General features: G+C 59.6%; 1 protein-coding gene across 1 annotated transcript in view; it reads left to right on the top strand.

Annotated features, from left to right (window-relative positions):
* CAMK4 (calcium/calmodulin dependent protein kinase IV) overlaps positions 1-15,801 on the top strand; it is a 190,768-nt gene that overhangs the window by 155,071 nt on the left and 19,896 nt on the right. Inside the window, exons 6-7 of the mRNA XM_062189967.1 lie at positions 3,010-3,100; positions 4,423-4,497. Of these exons, the coding sequence (XP_062045951.1) occupies positions 3,010-3,100; positions 4,423-4,497 (166 nt within the window). The remainder of the gene's footprint in view (positions 1-3,009; positions 3,101-4,422; positions 4,498-15,801) is intronic.

Below are 15,801 nucleotides of genomic sequence, written 5' to 3'. Positions count from 1 at the left end.
TCCTTACGTACATATTTAGGTGTTTGTTTATAAATGCATAGAAAAAGTTTAAAAGTAAAAAAAAAAAGTTTCAAACTGATAAATGATGGCTTTTGAGGGGGTGACTGGAAGTGGGCAGGGAGGCCAGGAGGGACTGTTAGAGTATAGGTGGGACTGTTGCAGTGTAGGAGGGACTGTTAGTGTAGGAGGGACTGTTGTGGTGGAGGTGGGACTGTTATGGTGTGGTTGTGCTCAGCTCAACAAATGACCTACAACAGAGGAGACGAGTAGAGTGGCCAGAGGGGTTCTTAGCATTCATCCCAAGTGTAACTTGCAGTGTTGGGGTCAACAGTTGGCCATGGTGGTCACCTTCCTAGAGCCTCACCAGGGCACTCAGCACCTCCACCAGCATCACCACCACCACCACCATTACCATCACCACTGTCATCATCATCGCCACGCCTCCGTCACCACCTCCATTACCACCACCTCTGTCATCACCATCACCACCTCCATCACCATCACCTCCACTGTCATCACCAGCACCACCTCCACCACCATCACCTCCATTACCAGCACCATCACCTCCATCACCATCATCATCACCTCCATCACCACCCCCATCACCAGCACCACCCCCATCACCTCCATCACCAGCACCAGCACTACCACCATCACCTCCATCACCAGCACCACCACCTCCATCACCATCATCATCACCTCCATCACCACCCCCATCACCAGCACCACCCCCATCACCTCCATCACCAGCACCAGCACTACCACCATCACCTCCATCACCATCATCATCACCTCCATCACCACCCCCATCACCTCCATCACCAGCACCACCACCACCGCCATCACCTCCATCACCAGCACCATCACCTCCATCACCATCATCATCACCTCCATCACCACCCCCATCACCAGCAGCACCATCACCTCCATCACCAGCACCAGCACTACCACCATCACCTCCATCACCAGCACCAGCACCACCGTCACCACCTCCATCACCATCACCACTACTGTCATCACCAGCACCACAACCACCACCAGCACCTCCATCACCAATACCACCGCCATCACCTCCATCACCAGCACCATCACCTCCATCACCATCATCATCACCTCCATCACCATCATCATCACCTCCATCACCAGCACCATCACCTCCATCACCATCATCATCACCTCCATCACCACCCCCATCACCAGCAGCACCATCACCTCCATCACCAGCACCAGCACTACCACCATCACCTCCATCACCAGCACCACCACCACCACCACCACCATCACCTCCCTCACCAGTACCTCCATCACCATCATCATCACCTCCATCACCAGCACCAGCACCACCGCCATCACCTCCATCACCAGCACCATCACCTCCATCACCATCATCATCACCTCCATCACCAACACCACCACCACCACCATCACCTCCATCACCAGCACCAGCACCACCGCCATCACCTCCATCACCAGCACCATCACCTCCATCACCATCATCATCACCTCCCTCACCAGCACCACCACCACCACCATCACCTCCCTCACCAGCACCTCCATCACCATCATCATCACCTCCATCACCAGCACCAGCACCACCGCCATCACCTCCATCACCAGCACCATCACCTCCATCACCATCATCACCTCCATCACCACCCCCATCACCAGCACCACCATCACCTCCATCACCAGCACCAGCACTACCACCATCACCTCCATCACCAGCACCAGCACCACCGCCATCACCTCCATCACCAGCACCATCACCTCCATCACCAGCACCATCACCTCCATCACCAGCACCACCACCTCCACCATCACCTCCATCACCACCACCATCACCTCCATCACCAGCACCAGCACCAGCACCATCACCTCCATCACCACCTCCATCACCAACACCCCCATCACCTCCATCTCCAGCACCACCACCACCACCATCACCTCCATCACCAGCACCATCACCTCCATCACCATCATCATCACCTCCATCACCACCCCCATCACCAGCACCACCATCACCTCCATCACCAGCACCAGCACCACCGCCATCACCTCCATCACCAGCACCATCACCTCCATCACCATCATCATCACCTCCCTCACCAGCACCACCACCACCGCCATCACCTCCATCACCAGCACCATCATCTCCATCACCATCATCATCACCTCCATCACCAGCACCATCACCTCCATCACCATCATCATCACCTCCATCACCACCCCCATCACCAGCACCACCATCACCTCCATCACCAGCACCAGCACTACCACCATCACCTCCATCACCAGCACCAGCACTACCACCATCACCTCCATCACCAGCACCAGCACCACCGCCATCACCTCCATCACCAGCACCATCACCTCCATCACCAGCACCACCACCTCCACCATCACCTCCATCACCACCACCATCACCTCCATCACCAGCACCAGCACCAGCACCATCACCTCCATCACCACCTCCATCACCAACACCCCCATCACCTCCATCACCAGCACCACCACCACCACCATCACCTCCATCACCAGCACCATCTCCACGCCATGTTTACTGAGGAAAAGACCCTGGAGCCTCCTCCCTCCGACTGCACTCAGCAGGGATCACCGAGCATTTGCTGCGGCTCTGAGTTTCCAAGCTCGAGCCTGCAGTTAGGCTTTTCAGACAGCGGACCAGACGAATGCTGGTACACGGCGTCTTTATTCCATGAATAAGTGGCTAATTCCAGCACACTTACCATGCGTGAGTTGAACTGTGGCTGACACTCTCAAGGAGGAATTATTTCATGCAGTGTACGTTGCATCTCACATCCAGCTCGCTGCAGGTGATCCGTGCGTGTGTGTGGCTGGGAGCTTTGTCCTCGGTGGCATCTGTTTTCAAGTGCAATGCGTGTGTGTTGCTGACTGGCCTACGTGAAGATGACTGTAGTTCTTAAGAGGTGGAACATAGATGGAGCTATAGCCAGCACTGCACAAATGTCCTGTGTTGTTTTCCCCATGTAGTACCTGCATGAAAATGGGATTGTCCACCGCGATCTCAAACCAGAGAACCTGCTCTACGCCACGCCAGCCCCAGACGCGCCGCTCAAAATTGGTGAGAGCATTCCCGGGCCCTGGGCCCCCTTCCCCCAGAGCGGGAGACACGGGTTCCACGGAACATCCAGCGTTGCCTGCACTCACTTCCCTCGCATGCTGGAAAGAACGAGGCCTTGTTTTTGGGGGTGGGGGTGCTGATTCCCGCTGGTCTCACGGGAAGTCGGTGTGGGGAAGCTGGTGGTCCGCTGCCACATATGGGGTGGGGGGACCCCAGCTCAGTGGGGTAGACAGACAATCCCTGCTCACTTTTTTTCTGCTTGTCAACTTTATTCTCCACATTGTTTGAAGCATAGCTTTAAATGCCCGAGAGCTTCAACACAAGAGTCCTGAGTGCAGCTCTCCAAAGCAGACGTGTGATGCGCCCCCTGAGGTAGACTCTCCTTAGCCGACTGTATCCAGTGCCGTGCGGGGCCTTGCACTGCTGGCCATTCCAGGCCTTCTCTCCACAGTCACTGTGTTCTCGAGGTGACATTGTGACAGCTCGGCCATTCAGCCCAGGCTCAGCACAGGGAGCCTCAGAGGAACCTGAGGCCTGAGGAGCCGCGCCTCGGTGCCATCGCTCCCGAGAGGCAGGGATGGCATGGGGGGAGGGCTCCCTTGCCTTTGCTGTCCCCTTCAGGGACTGGAGCCTAAGAGACATTTGTTAAGATGGATAGAAGACAGGCAGACCGCACGGGCAGGTGTACTGCTGCCGCTGCTGGAGGCGGGCTCCCGGTACCACTCGAGGGGAGCAGCCAGGCCGCTTCCCGGTGTGGCCGGGGGCATGGGGAGCCCAGCCGACAGGGTGGGAGGCGGCTCGTTCCCACAGGACTCTACGCAGCTCATGTTCCCAGGAAGAGAAAGAGAGGATTTTTGCCAAAAAAAAAAAAGGCTTAGATTCTTCAAATGTGAATAGATTCTGATTGCAATGCACTAGAATTGACAGGTATTTTCAGGCAGAATGAACATTGACGTCTCTGTTTCTGTCCATGGTCCTTAAAAAGTTTAACTTGCTATCTCAATGGGTGAAAGGTTCTGCATTGCATCCCTAGTCCGGTAGTATCCTATACCCTGATACGGAAGTCTCAGGATGAGTATCACCACAGAAAATACGGCTGTTACCACCGCTGCTTGTGTGCTGAAAGCTGGGGGCGGGGGGAGGAGCGGAGGTCCGGGCAGTGTTTTGGAGCCGTCTCCAGGCTCGGTTGAGGCGACCTGCCCACCCTCACGGCCCCTCACATGGGCGGGCAGACACGCACACGCTGGCTGCATTTCTGCTCTGTCACATGATGCGAGCCGAGAACACACTCCCTTCACCGCATTTCTCTCTTGTGTCGTCAGCTGATTTCGGACTCTCCAAAATCGTGGACCACCAGGTGCTCATGAAGACCGTGTGCGGCACCCCTGGGTACTGCGGTAGGCGCCCTACCCCAGCTGGGACGTGGGGGCTGCTTTGGGGGGACCCTCTGCCGTCTCCTGCAAACCCCGGGCCCTCTCCCCACAAGGGCTCTGGGATGGGTGGGCAGGGACCAGAGCGGTGGGCTGTGAGGGGTGCAGTTGTGGCTGCTCTGGGCACAGGCAGGAAAGGAAGACCCCAACCCGGGCGGTGGGCAGGGGCCTGCGGAGCTGTCCCAGCGGCCAGCAGGTTGTCACGGTGCTGGCGAGGTTTCCCTGGCAGGGCATGGGAGGTGGGTGTTGCTGAGGGGCGTGGCGGGCAGGACAGTGAGAGTGGGTGGCCCTGGCTCTCAGGGCGCTGGCCTCGTGCCCTAGGGCAGGCCGTCGAGGGCTCTCCTCACCAGGGCCCCCATCCCCGTGGATGGACTGCCCGCAGCGTGTCTGCTAGGTGGGCTGCACCCCTGCCTCTTAGCTCTTTCCTTGGTGGCTGGGTGAATGCCCTTAGGTGAGGCCATGACGCTCACAGACACATCAGAGGTCAGGAACTGGTGTTGGTTAATGCATCGGGCACGGATCATGCAAACTCTGATCTGGGTGTGAGGAAAAGAAATGACAAGTTAGCTCTCACAGGACTGGAATCGCTCTCCGAGCAAAGGATCTTCCCTCACGTCGTCGTCCTCACTCAGCTTCTCCACCCTGTGTGGTAGGAGAGGCCGGGCTGTCTCTCATCCCCTCAGCCCTGCTGTGTGGTAGGAGAGGCCGGGCTGTCTCTCATCCCCTCAGCCCTGCGGTGTGGTAGGAGAGGCCGGGCTGTCTCATCCCCTCAGCCCTGCTGTGTGGTAGGAGAGGCCGGGCTGTCTCATCCCCTCAGCCCTGCTGTGTGGTAGGAGAGGCCGGGCTGTCTCTCATCCCCTCAGCCCTGCTGTGTGGTAGGAGAGGCCGGGCTGTCTCTCATCCCCTCAGCCCTGCGGTGTGGTAGGAGAGGCCGGGCTGTCTCTCATCCCCTCAGCCCTGCTGTGTGGTCAGGAGAGGCCGGGCTGTCTCTCATCCCCTCAGCTCTGCTGTGTGGTCAGGAGAGGCCGGGCTGTCTCTCATCCCCTCTGCCCTGCTGTGTGGTAGGAGAGGCCGGGCTCTCTCTCATCCCCTCAGCCCTGCTGTGTGGTAGGAGAGGCCGGGCTGTCTCTCATCCCCTCAGCCCTGCGGTGTGGTAGGAGAGGCCGGGCTGTCTCTCATCCCCTCAGCCCTGCTGTGTGGTCAGGAGAGGCCGGGCTGTCTCTCATCCCCTCAGCCCTGCTGTGTGGTCAGGAGAGGCCGGGCTGTCTCTCATCCCCTCTGCCCTGCTGTGTGGTAGGAGAGGCCGGGCTGTCTCATCCCCTCAGCCCTGCTGTGTGGTCAGGAGAGGCCGGGCTGTCTCTCATCCCCTCAGCCCTGCTGTGTGATCGGGTCAGGCCCGGGCTGTCTCTCATCCCCTCAGCCCTGCTGTGTGGTCAGGAGAGGCCGGGCTGTCTCATCCCCTCAGCCCTGCTGTGTGGTCAGGTCAGGCCCGGGCTGTCTCTCATCCCCTCTGCCCTGCTGTGTGGTAGGAGAGGCCGGGCTGTCTCTCATCCCCTCAGCCCTGCTGTGTGGTAGGAGAGGCCGGGCTGTCTCTCATCCCCTCAGCCCTGCTGTGTGGTAGGAGAGGCCGGGCTGTCTCTCATCCCCTCAGACCTGTTGTGTGGTCAGGAGAGACCGGGCTGTCTCTCATCCCCTCAGCCCTGCTGTGTGGTCAGGAGAGGCCGGGCTGTCTCTCATCCCCTCTGCCCTGCTGTGTGGTCAGGAGAGACCGGGCTGTCTCTCATCCCCTCAGCCCTGCTGTGTGGTAGGAGAGGCCGGGCTGTCTCTCATCCCCTCAGCCCTACTGTGTGGTCAGGAGAGGCCGGGCTGTCTCTCATCCCCTCAGCCCTGCTGTGTGGTCAGGAGAGGCCGGGCTGTCTCTCATCCCCTCAGCCCTGCTGTGTGGTAGGAGAGGCCGGGCTCTCTCTCATCCCCTCAGCCCTGCTGTGTGGTAGGAGAGGCCGGGCTGTCTCTCATCCCCTCAGCCCTGCGGTGTGGTAGGAGAGGCCGGGCTGTCTCTCATCCCCTCAGCCCTGCTGTGTGGTAGGAGAGGCCGGGCTGTCTCATCCCCTCAGCCCTGCTGTGTGGTCAGGTCAGGCCCGGGCCGGGCTGTCTCATCCCCTCAGCCCTGCTGTGTGGTAGGAGAGGCCGGGCTGTCTCTCATCCCCTCAGCCCTGCTGTGTGGTCAGGTCAGGCCCGGGCTGTCTCTCATCCCCTCAGCCCTGCTGTGTGGTCAGGAGAGGCCGGGCTGTCTCTCATCCCCTCAGCTCTGCTGTGTGGTCAGGAGAGGCCGGGCTGTCTCTCATCCCCTCTGCCCTGCTGTGTGGTAGGAGAGGCCGGGCTGTCTCATCCCCTCAGCCCTGCTGTGTGGTAGGAGAGGCCGGGCTGTCTCATCCCCTCAGCCCTGCTGTGTGGTAGGAGAGGCCGGGCTGTCTCTCATCCCCTCAGCCCTGCTGTGTGGTAGGAGAGGCCGGGCTCTCTCTCATCCCCTCAGCCCTGCTGTGTGGTAGGAGAGGCCGGGCTGTCTCTCATCCCCTCAGCCCTGCGGTGTGGTAGGAGAGGCCGGGCTGTCTCATCCCCTCAGCCCTGCTGTGTGGTCAGGAAAGGCCGGGCTGTCTCATCCCCTCAGCCCTGCTGTGTGGTAGGAGAGGCCGGGCTGTCTCTCATCCCCTCAGCCCTGCTGTGTGGTCAGGTCAGGCCCGGGCTGTCTCATCCCCTCAGCCCTGCTGTGTGGTCAGGAGAGGCCGGGCTGTCTCTCATCCCCTCAGCTCTGCTGTGTGGTCAGGAGAGACCGGGCTGTCTCTCATCCCCTCTGCCCTGCTGTGTGGTAGGAGAGGCCGGGCTGTCTCATCCCCTCAGCCCTGCTGTGTGGTAGGAGAGGCCGGGCTGTCTCATCCCCTCAGCCCTGCTGTGTGGTAGGAGAGGCCGGGCTGTCTCATCCCCTCAGCCCTGCTGTGTGGTAGGAGAGGCCGGGCTGTCTCTCATCCCCTCAGCTCTGCTGTGTGGTCAGGAGAGGCCGGGCTGTCTCTCATCCCCTCTGCCCTGCTGTGTGGTAGGAGAGGCCGGGCTGTCTCTCATCCCCTCAGCCCTGCGGTGTGGTAGGAGAGGCCGGGCTGTCTCATCCCCTCAGCCCTGCTGTGTGGTAGGAGAGGCCGGGCTGTCTCATCCCCTCAGCCCTGCTGTGTGGTCAGGAGAAGCCGGGCTGTCTCTCATCCCCTCAGCCCTGCTGTGTGGTCAGGAGAGGCCGGGCTGTCTCTCATCCCCTCAGCCCTGCTGTGTGGTAGGAGAGGCCGGGCTGTCTCATCCCCTCAGCCCTGCTGTGTGGTCAGGAAAGGCCGGGCTGTCTCTCATCCCCTCAGCCCTGCTGTGTGGTAGGAGAGGCCGGGCTGTCTCTCATCCCCTCAGCCCTGCTGTGTGGTCAGGTCAGGCCCGGGCTGTCTCTCATCCCCTCTGCCCTGCTGTGTGGTAGGAGAGGCCGGGCTGTCTCTCATCCCCTCAGCCCTGCTGTGTGGTAGGAGAGGCCGGGCTGTCTCTCATCCCCTCAGCCCTGCTGTGTGGTCAGGAGAGGCCGGGCTGTCTCATCCCCTCAGCCCTGCTGTGTGGTAGGAGAGGCCGGGCTGTCTCTCATCCTCTCTGCCCTGCTGTGTGGTAGGAGAGGCCGGGCTGTCTCTCATCCCTCAGCCCTGCTGTGTGGTCAGGAGAGGCCGGGCTGTCTCTCATCCCCTCTGCCCTGCTGTGTGGTAGGAGAGGCCGGGCTGTCTCTCATCCCCTCAGCCCTGCTGTGTGGTCAGGAGAGGCCGGGCTGTCTCATCCCCTCAGCCCTGCGGTGTGGTAGGAGAGGCCGGGCTGTCTCTCATCCCCTCAGCCCTGCTGTGTAGTAGGAGAGGCCGGGCTGTCTCTCATCCCCTCAGCCCTGCTGCGTGGTCCGGGTCGTGCTGGGCCCCTGGAGGCACCTGTGCTGCCATAGCCCTGCTCCAGGGCCTGCAGTCTGGGAGGTGTGGACACACATAGAGGAAATAATTGCACCTGGCGACCCCGAGGTGGCCACAGCATGTGGAAAGATGTGAGGTTTGCAAGGAAGCGCATTTGCGGGAGCCGCTCGTCCTACGTGACCGTCACCTGTGCCTTGGCGTCAGCCCCGAGTAACTGCACAGGTAGCTCACGGGGTGTCCGCGGAGGTCAGAGGTGAGAAGAGCGGTAAGGGCTTCCCTGAAGGCAGTGTGCCATGAACGCCCTGGAGTGACCCCAGGTGTCACGGCCACTCACCCTGGCTGCACGGAAGCCAGAGGGTTCCGCCACTCCCTGGGACGCCGCTGTGACCGCCAGTGTCGAGGGAGCAGTGCCCGGTGTGCAGGGTCTGTCAGATGTGGTTTCCTCATTAAACGCTGTGCAGACCGGCCAGCTTCCTTCCCGCCAGTGTTCACCAAGCACGCTGGCTTCTCCAGGTGTCCCCTCTTCTTAGTTAAACCTCAGGGCAGTCCTCCGTCCCTGAAGAATTAGAAATGAAACGCCTGTGGCCTGTGGCCCTGCGGCCGTGAGCCCCTGCCTCCCCCGCGCGTCTCCCGTTTGCGCCACACACGTCGCCCTTTCCTCCCGCGAGCTCGTTTCCCTGGAGAACGTCACAGGTCGCCTCCACGCAGCTCGCTTTTCCACACAGGGGCGGCGTCCCTGGCCCTCGGCTGAAGCCTTACCTGGTGTCGTGAGTTCTCGTCCAGCCCTTTGGCTCCTGGGGGCCAAGGTCAGATGAAAGTCGGCTTGGGGGAACCCGGGAGAGCTGTGGCTCCAGGAGACAGGCATTTGTGTCTCTCCCTGGGGCGTCCCTGGGGCAGCTCTGTGGGCGCCATGGCCCCAGGATGGGGGACCCAGGCTCTGCGGGCTGCTTGAAATCGTCCTCCCTCTGCATCCACACGCAGGAAGGAGTCTGGAAAGGGGCGGCTGCCCACCCACAGCTGCACAGACTGGACTGGCGGAAGCCATGTGTTGCTTGCATTCACGTGGCTTTGTCTGTCTGTGGTCACGGCCAGGCAGGAGCATGCGAGGGCTCTGTCCCCAGCTGGCCTCATCCAGCCTGGCTGCTGTAACAAGACAGTGTAGAAATAGCAGAGCTGCGTTGCTCCCAGTTCTGAAGCGTAGGGCGACCAGGAGGAAGGCACCAGCGCGTGTGGCGAGGACGCCTCCAAGCGCACAGGCGGCAGCTTGTGGCCGTGTCCTCACCGGGTGGAGTGAGAGGGCCCCTGGGCCTCCTGACACCGTCCTCTGGGCACTTGGGGTTTCAAGCCATGAACCGGGGTGGGGGCGTTGGGGGGCCACAGGCACTCAGAGTGGGGGGTGGGTAGGAAAGCTCAGGCCTGTACCAGACACAGAAAGAGACACACACCCGCGCGTGGACAGTGAACATGCGGAAATGTTGCATAGTTCCAGGCTTGCTGCAGGTGCCCGCCTGTGTTGCGTTGTTGAGTTTTCTTGGAGCTTTTGCCGACAGCCTGTCCACGGCTTTCCCACCTGACAGCGCCACGTGTGCCACGTGTGTCTCCCCTTCAGTGCGCGTGTCCTGACTGCTGCTCCTCCCCGTGCCCTTTCTGCTTCCAGGTCTCCAAGACGATGGGGTGGGGCGGAGGGAGCCCTAGATTCAGCAGCGCGTGCCCAGCAGGGCGGGGCAGTGGTCATCACTGATCACTGAGCAGTTGACAGGAGTGGAGGAGAATTGAGAACAGGATTTGAAACAAGTCACAGGTTGCCCACAAGAAGGCAAAGCTGTGGCTCGGTCCTCATTGTCTAACGCCAGACACTAGGAATTCCCAGGAGTGTGCTGGCTCAGCTCCCCGGATGGCTGGGTCAGGACGAGCCGCTGGGGACCTCTGGCTGGCAGGCAGCAGCACCCTGGCACGGTCACGCCGCCCATGGCAGTTGTGTCTGGCGGCACCCATGGCCATGCCCTCCAGGGAGGAAGGGCGGCCTGCGCTCGGGAGCGCCAGGTTTGGTGCCGTGAGGTCTCTGTTCCTCTGAGCCCGGGCATCTGGAGCGGGGGCAAGCTGGACAGCTCTGACGGAGCCGGGCATCTGTGTGGCCACGGCAGGACGAGGAGGAGCTCGGCCAGTGAAGAGGAGGCCGGGACGCGGGAGAGCCAGGCCACGGAGGACTGGCAGGTTGCGGCTGTCGGTCACCGTGTCACCTGGCACGGCTGGAACACGTTACAGAGGAGGCTAGAAAGGCGGATGGGCATCTACATCAGCCTGGAGGAGTCGGACTGGACTCTAGGCAGGCTCTTCAATCAGGCAGTGTTTCAGGGTCGCGCTAATCTGGTAGGCGCTGTGATGAGATCGCGATACCTCGTAGCAGGTGGCTTTGAGGGGAAGGGAAAGCAGCCGGGTTGGAGTGCGATCGTGAGTGCTCGTGCCCCGCTCTGATGTCCGCGCTCCACACACACTTCCCGGCCGATGCTCTACATGACCTACCCTTAAGCCAGTCGCTAATAAAACCCGTAATACGATTCAGCGTCAGGCCCTAACAGGAGGCTTCCTTCTGTTTGTCTCCCTGTGTGGTGAGGAAGGAGGGAGCTGAACGTGGTGGCAGTGGCCTCTGTACTAGGGGTCACCTAGCTCGGCAGGGGGTGTGGGAGGTGGGTGGTCACGGCACAGAGGCAGGGGCAGGGCAGGTGCTGTGTGCCCGTGTGGTTACCTAAGCCGGGGCAGGGCAGGTGCTGTGTGCCCGTGTGGTTACCTAAGCCGGGGCAGGGCAGGTGCTGTGTGCCCGTGTGGTTACCTAAGCCGGGGCAGGGCAGGTGCTGTGTGCCCGTGTGGTTACCTAAGCCGGGGCAGGGCAGGTGCTGTGTGCCCGTGTGGTTACCTAAGCCGGGGCAGGGCAGGTGCTGTGTGCCCGTGTGGTTACCTAAGCCGGGGCAGGGCAGGTGCTGTGTGCCCGTGTGGTTACCTAAGCCGGGGCAGGGCAGGTGCTGTGTGCCCGTGTGGTTACCTAAGCCGGGGCAGGGCAGGTGCTGTGTGCCCGTGTGGTTACCTAAGCCGGGGCAGGGCAGGTGCTGTGTGCCCGTGTGGCTACCTAAGCCGGGGCGGGGCAGGTGCTGTGTGCCCGTGTGGTTACCTAAGCTGGGGCAGGGCAGGTGCTATGTGCAAACACGCATCTGACCACAAGGAACACCAGGAACATGGCCGCTGCGTGAGCAGGCAGAGGGCAGCATGGGAGGGTGCGTGTGTGCACAGTGACTCCGGAACCAGGCAACACCTGGGCCCGGGTCCGCCTCCAGGAGCCACACCAGGGCTCTGGATTTAAAAATTTCCAGCGTAGCAATGAATCGTGTTTGTCAGCCTTGTGGGAAATCGGCTGCTCATGTGGAAGGCCAGCGTCCCCTCAGAGAGTGGCCCTGCATTGCAGCCCTCTCTGCCCCGATGCCTGTGGGTGCTGAGGATCAGCAGGTGGAGAGGAAACTGCCTACTACAGGAAGGGCTGGCAGCGGGACCCAACATGTCCAAAGCTGGCGAGAGCGCGGCGTGCAGATGTTCCTTTGCTGGGTGGTGAGTCAGGTGGGCACGAGGGGGACCTCAGGAACAGTCATCCATGACACCCACGGGTGCTGCGGGCAGGGCTGGGGCTCAGCACACAGGGCCACAGCTGGTCAGGAGGAGGAAGATGAGCTGGTGGGGGAGGGTGGGGTCAGCCAGGGCCGTCACTCTGGTGGGGTGGTTCCTGGGTGCCCCTGTGTGACTGCCGCACAGCAGTTGCCTCCCGGGTGTAAGCACCCCGTGGAGGAGCCTGGCTCTGGCTGAGTGTGAGGGTCAAAGGCGGGCCCTAGGTGGGGCCCTCTGGATCCTTAACCATTATCCAGCCCTAGTCTTCGCAGCCAGAAAGGTTTTTTTTAAGATGTCAAAAACTTTATAATATACTGAAAATTGTTAAGCAGTGTGCCCAACCTAAAGCAAGCTGCAGGCTGCAGAATGAAAACCCGGGGCCCAGGTAAGGGGCTCAGTGCCGGGGTTCTAAGTGGTCCACAGACATTGAGTCGGCACTCGGCATCCTGCTGGGAAATGAAATGGATCTCAGGGGGAGGAGGGAAAGAGAGAGGGAGGGAACAGACAGAAGGTGCCTGCCTGGCCCTGGCCTGCTGAGCAGGAGCTGCTGTGCCCGTCCGCGGCAACAGCACTAGGGCATTTGCGCAGCCATGGGGAAAGGAATTCAAAGACAGGTTTCCTTTGGTCCAGGAGAACTTTGAAATCCACGCACTGCTTTTTCATCACACACATGCCCATGAACTTCTCGAGGATCCCTTATGCAAGTTATTTGAGTAGAAAATAACCAATGTGGAGAAAGAGTGGTCCTGTCGAAAATCAGTTACCTGTGCATAAACTGAGCTGAAGAAGCCATCCACATGGATGGATCACATTTTTGTTTAGTCGCATTCTATTTTAAGAGCTTAATGATTGTGAAGAACTTCTTTTAAAAAATTACTTATTTGAAAGATTTGCCATCTACTGGTTTGTTCTCTGAATGTTGGCATCAGCTGGGGCTGGGCGAGGCCAGAGCCAGGAACTCCACCCAGGGCTCCCATGTGATGGCAGGGGCCCATGTACCTGGGCCATCGTCTGCTAACTTCCCGGATGTGTTAGCATTCCCTGTGGGTGGGAGTAGGGTACCTGGGACTCAAACGGGTCCTCTGGTGGGGGCTGCTGCAGTCACAGGCCTCGTCTGAACTGGCTGCGCCACAACGCCAGCCTGAGAATTTATCTTCTTTTTTTTTTTTTTTGTAAGATTTTATTTATTTTAGAGGTAGAGCTGCAGACTGAGAAGGAGAGACAGAGAGAGAGAGAGGTCTTCCATTCATTAGTTCACTCTCCAAATGGCCACAATGGCTGGAGCTGTGCCGATCAGGAGCCAGGAGCTTCTTCCGGGTCTCCCGCTCAGGTGCAGGGGCCCAAACACTTGGGCCATCTTCTACTGCTTCCCCAAACCACAGCAGAGAGCTGGATCAGAAGTGGAGCAGCTGGGACTAGAACCGGTGCCTTTATGGGATGCCACACTGCAGGCCGAGGACTAACCTGTGCCACGGCGCCGGCCCAGAATTTATCTGCTTTTGACTTTTGCCAAGTCCTTGTTTTCGCAGGCAGTCCTCGGCACAGCTCAGATGGAATAGAGTGCGTGGAAGTGGCCTATTCCTCTTTGCAGGCTGTAGTAGTGGCAAAGAAACGTCATGTTTCAGTTTCAAGAGGAAGTGAGGAGTGACTCTTAGCGGCTGGGGAGGAGCTGTCAGAACGCGGAGGTCTGTGCGTGGTGGTGTGCAGGCGCTCCCTGGGGTCCCCATCGGAGAGGACTGCACAGATAGGGAGTCTTAGGGAACTCTGGAAAGTGCGTGTTGCAGGACGATGGAGTCAGTGTTGTTCTGCACCGAGATAAAGTGATATTTTAGTGTGGCCTCCTCGGACTTTTTCAGGTCCCTTGTTTTCCGTATGTACACGCTTGGCCTCAGAAACTGACAGCTCCTGGGAGCTGATGGCTTCTGCCGTGTTACAGGTAATGGAATGGCGCTGGGCGTGGGCCAGTGCTCGCCCTGGAGTGCTCCCCGCTGGCACGTGCGCATGTGAGGGAGGCCCCAGAAGGCAAACAGCCGTGGCCCCTCAGGAGGGCGGCTGCTCACCTGACACCTGACGTGCAGCGAGGAAAGCACTTGCGGATCGCCCGTCTGCGCCAGGGCACCCAGCATCTGTGGCCTGGCCCCGGGCTGGCCGTGCTCAGCCCTGCTTGCCCATCGATCACGCTCACGCTCACGCTGGGGGTTGTGCTGTTGATGTGTCCGAGCCCCGTGGGTTCTGCTTCAGGTCCTGGCGAACGTCAAGGACCACGACTCAGCCCTCGTGCCGTCACTGCACAGTGGGACCTACCCTGCCATCACGCCGTGGTGAGGCTAGAGGGGCACGTGAGACTCATGGCGTAGTACTTGGTACCTGCACCGTGCCACAGGTCCCGGGCATTAGGAGAATAATGCAGTGGTGAGTGTTGGCGGCCTCTTATTATTACTGCTGAAATGTGCCGTGCCTTGGTCAAGGTCCATATCCCCCGTTCTCGCGGTGGTGTGTCCCGATGTCTGGGGAGTTGGGTTTGCAATGCTTGAAATTGCATCATCTCTGCCACAGTTAATTTGCTTTGAAATCCACTATTTTTTATTCTAAGATTTCTCCCACGTGGATGGTTTCTGAATGTTATGGTTTTTGTGGCGGTTTCCTAGATTGTTGGATTTTTTTTTAATCAGAGAGGCAGACACACACACGTGCACACGCCCACTCCTCTCTGCTGGTTCATGCCCCCGAATGCCCACAAAGGCTGTGACAAGGCCGGGCTGAGCAGAGGTCTGGAGACTCCGTCACAGCCTCCACCTGTGTGTCTTGCCCACACGTGAGCCCTCACTGCTGCCCCCCAGGGGCCACTAGCAGGAGCTGGAGTAGGGGCAGAGCCGGGCTCTAACCCGGCAGCCTGATGTGGGACCTCACAGCCTCGCCGGCTAGACCACCAGTGGCTCATCTTGCTTTGTCTGGCGGGGAGCAGCCGAGGACTCTGCGGGTTGCAGGCAGGCTGATCTTAAGCCTTCCCAGGGCTGGTAAATGCCCAGCCCTGGAGCCCCAGACTCACTGAGTGGTCGTTCCTGGGTTTGCAAAAGGTAAAGTGAAGAGAGTTAGAGAAGATAGAATCGTTTTTATGACTGTTGGCTTTTCAGAGCATACTTTTGTGAGCAGTTTTTCTAAGTAAACATGAAGTTAACCAGAAAAACTCCCCTCCAGAATTGGAAACGACGGGCCAGAAGGCAGGGTTGTGTCAGTGACTGTGGCTGCTCGGTGAGCTGGTCTGAAGGGATCCGCGAAGTGCCCGGGTTCGCCAAGTTGACTTCACTCTGGTCCTCCGGCAGTGTGAGTGCCCGTGGGCGCCTTCCGCCATGCTTGGTGATGGGTTCACGGAGCTCACGGGACGCTGCTCTGCCCAGCACTGTTTCCAGTATTCTTGTAGTCAGTGACGAAAATGTTGAAAACTGTTGACTATTTTAACAGGTAAAGAAGGATAATTGAACAGTACTTTGTTAAAGTTAGGCAGAATAACGCATTCTCTCCCCATCACAGGCAGACCATACACCACACTCCTACACACGGCATGCACAGACACATACAGAGAGGCACACAGATGTACACACACACACACACATTGACTCACACACAGATACACAGACACACACACACA

This window comes from Lepus europaeus, chromosome 4, assembly GCF_033115175.1.
Source record: "Lepus europaeus isolate LE1 chromosome 4, mLepTim1.pri, whole genome shotgun sequence".
NCBI lineage: Eukaryota > Metazoa > Chordata > Mammalia > Lagomorpha > Leporidae > Lepus > Lepus europaeus.
Note: the sequence above shows the minus strand (reverse complement) of the source record. Positions and strands in the feature narration are given on the sequence as shown.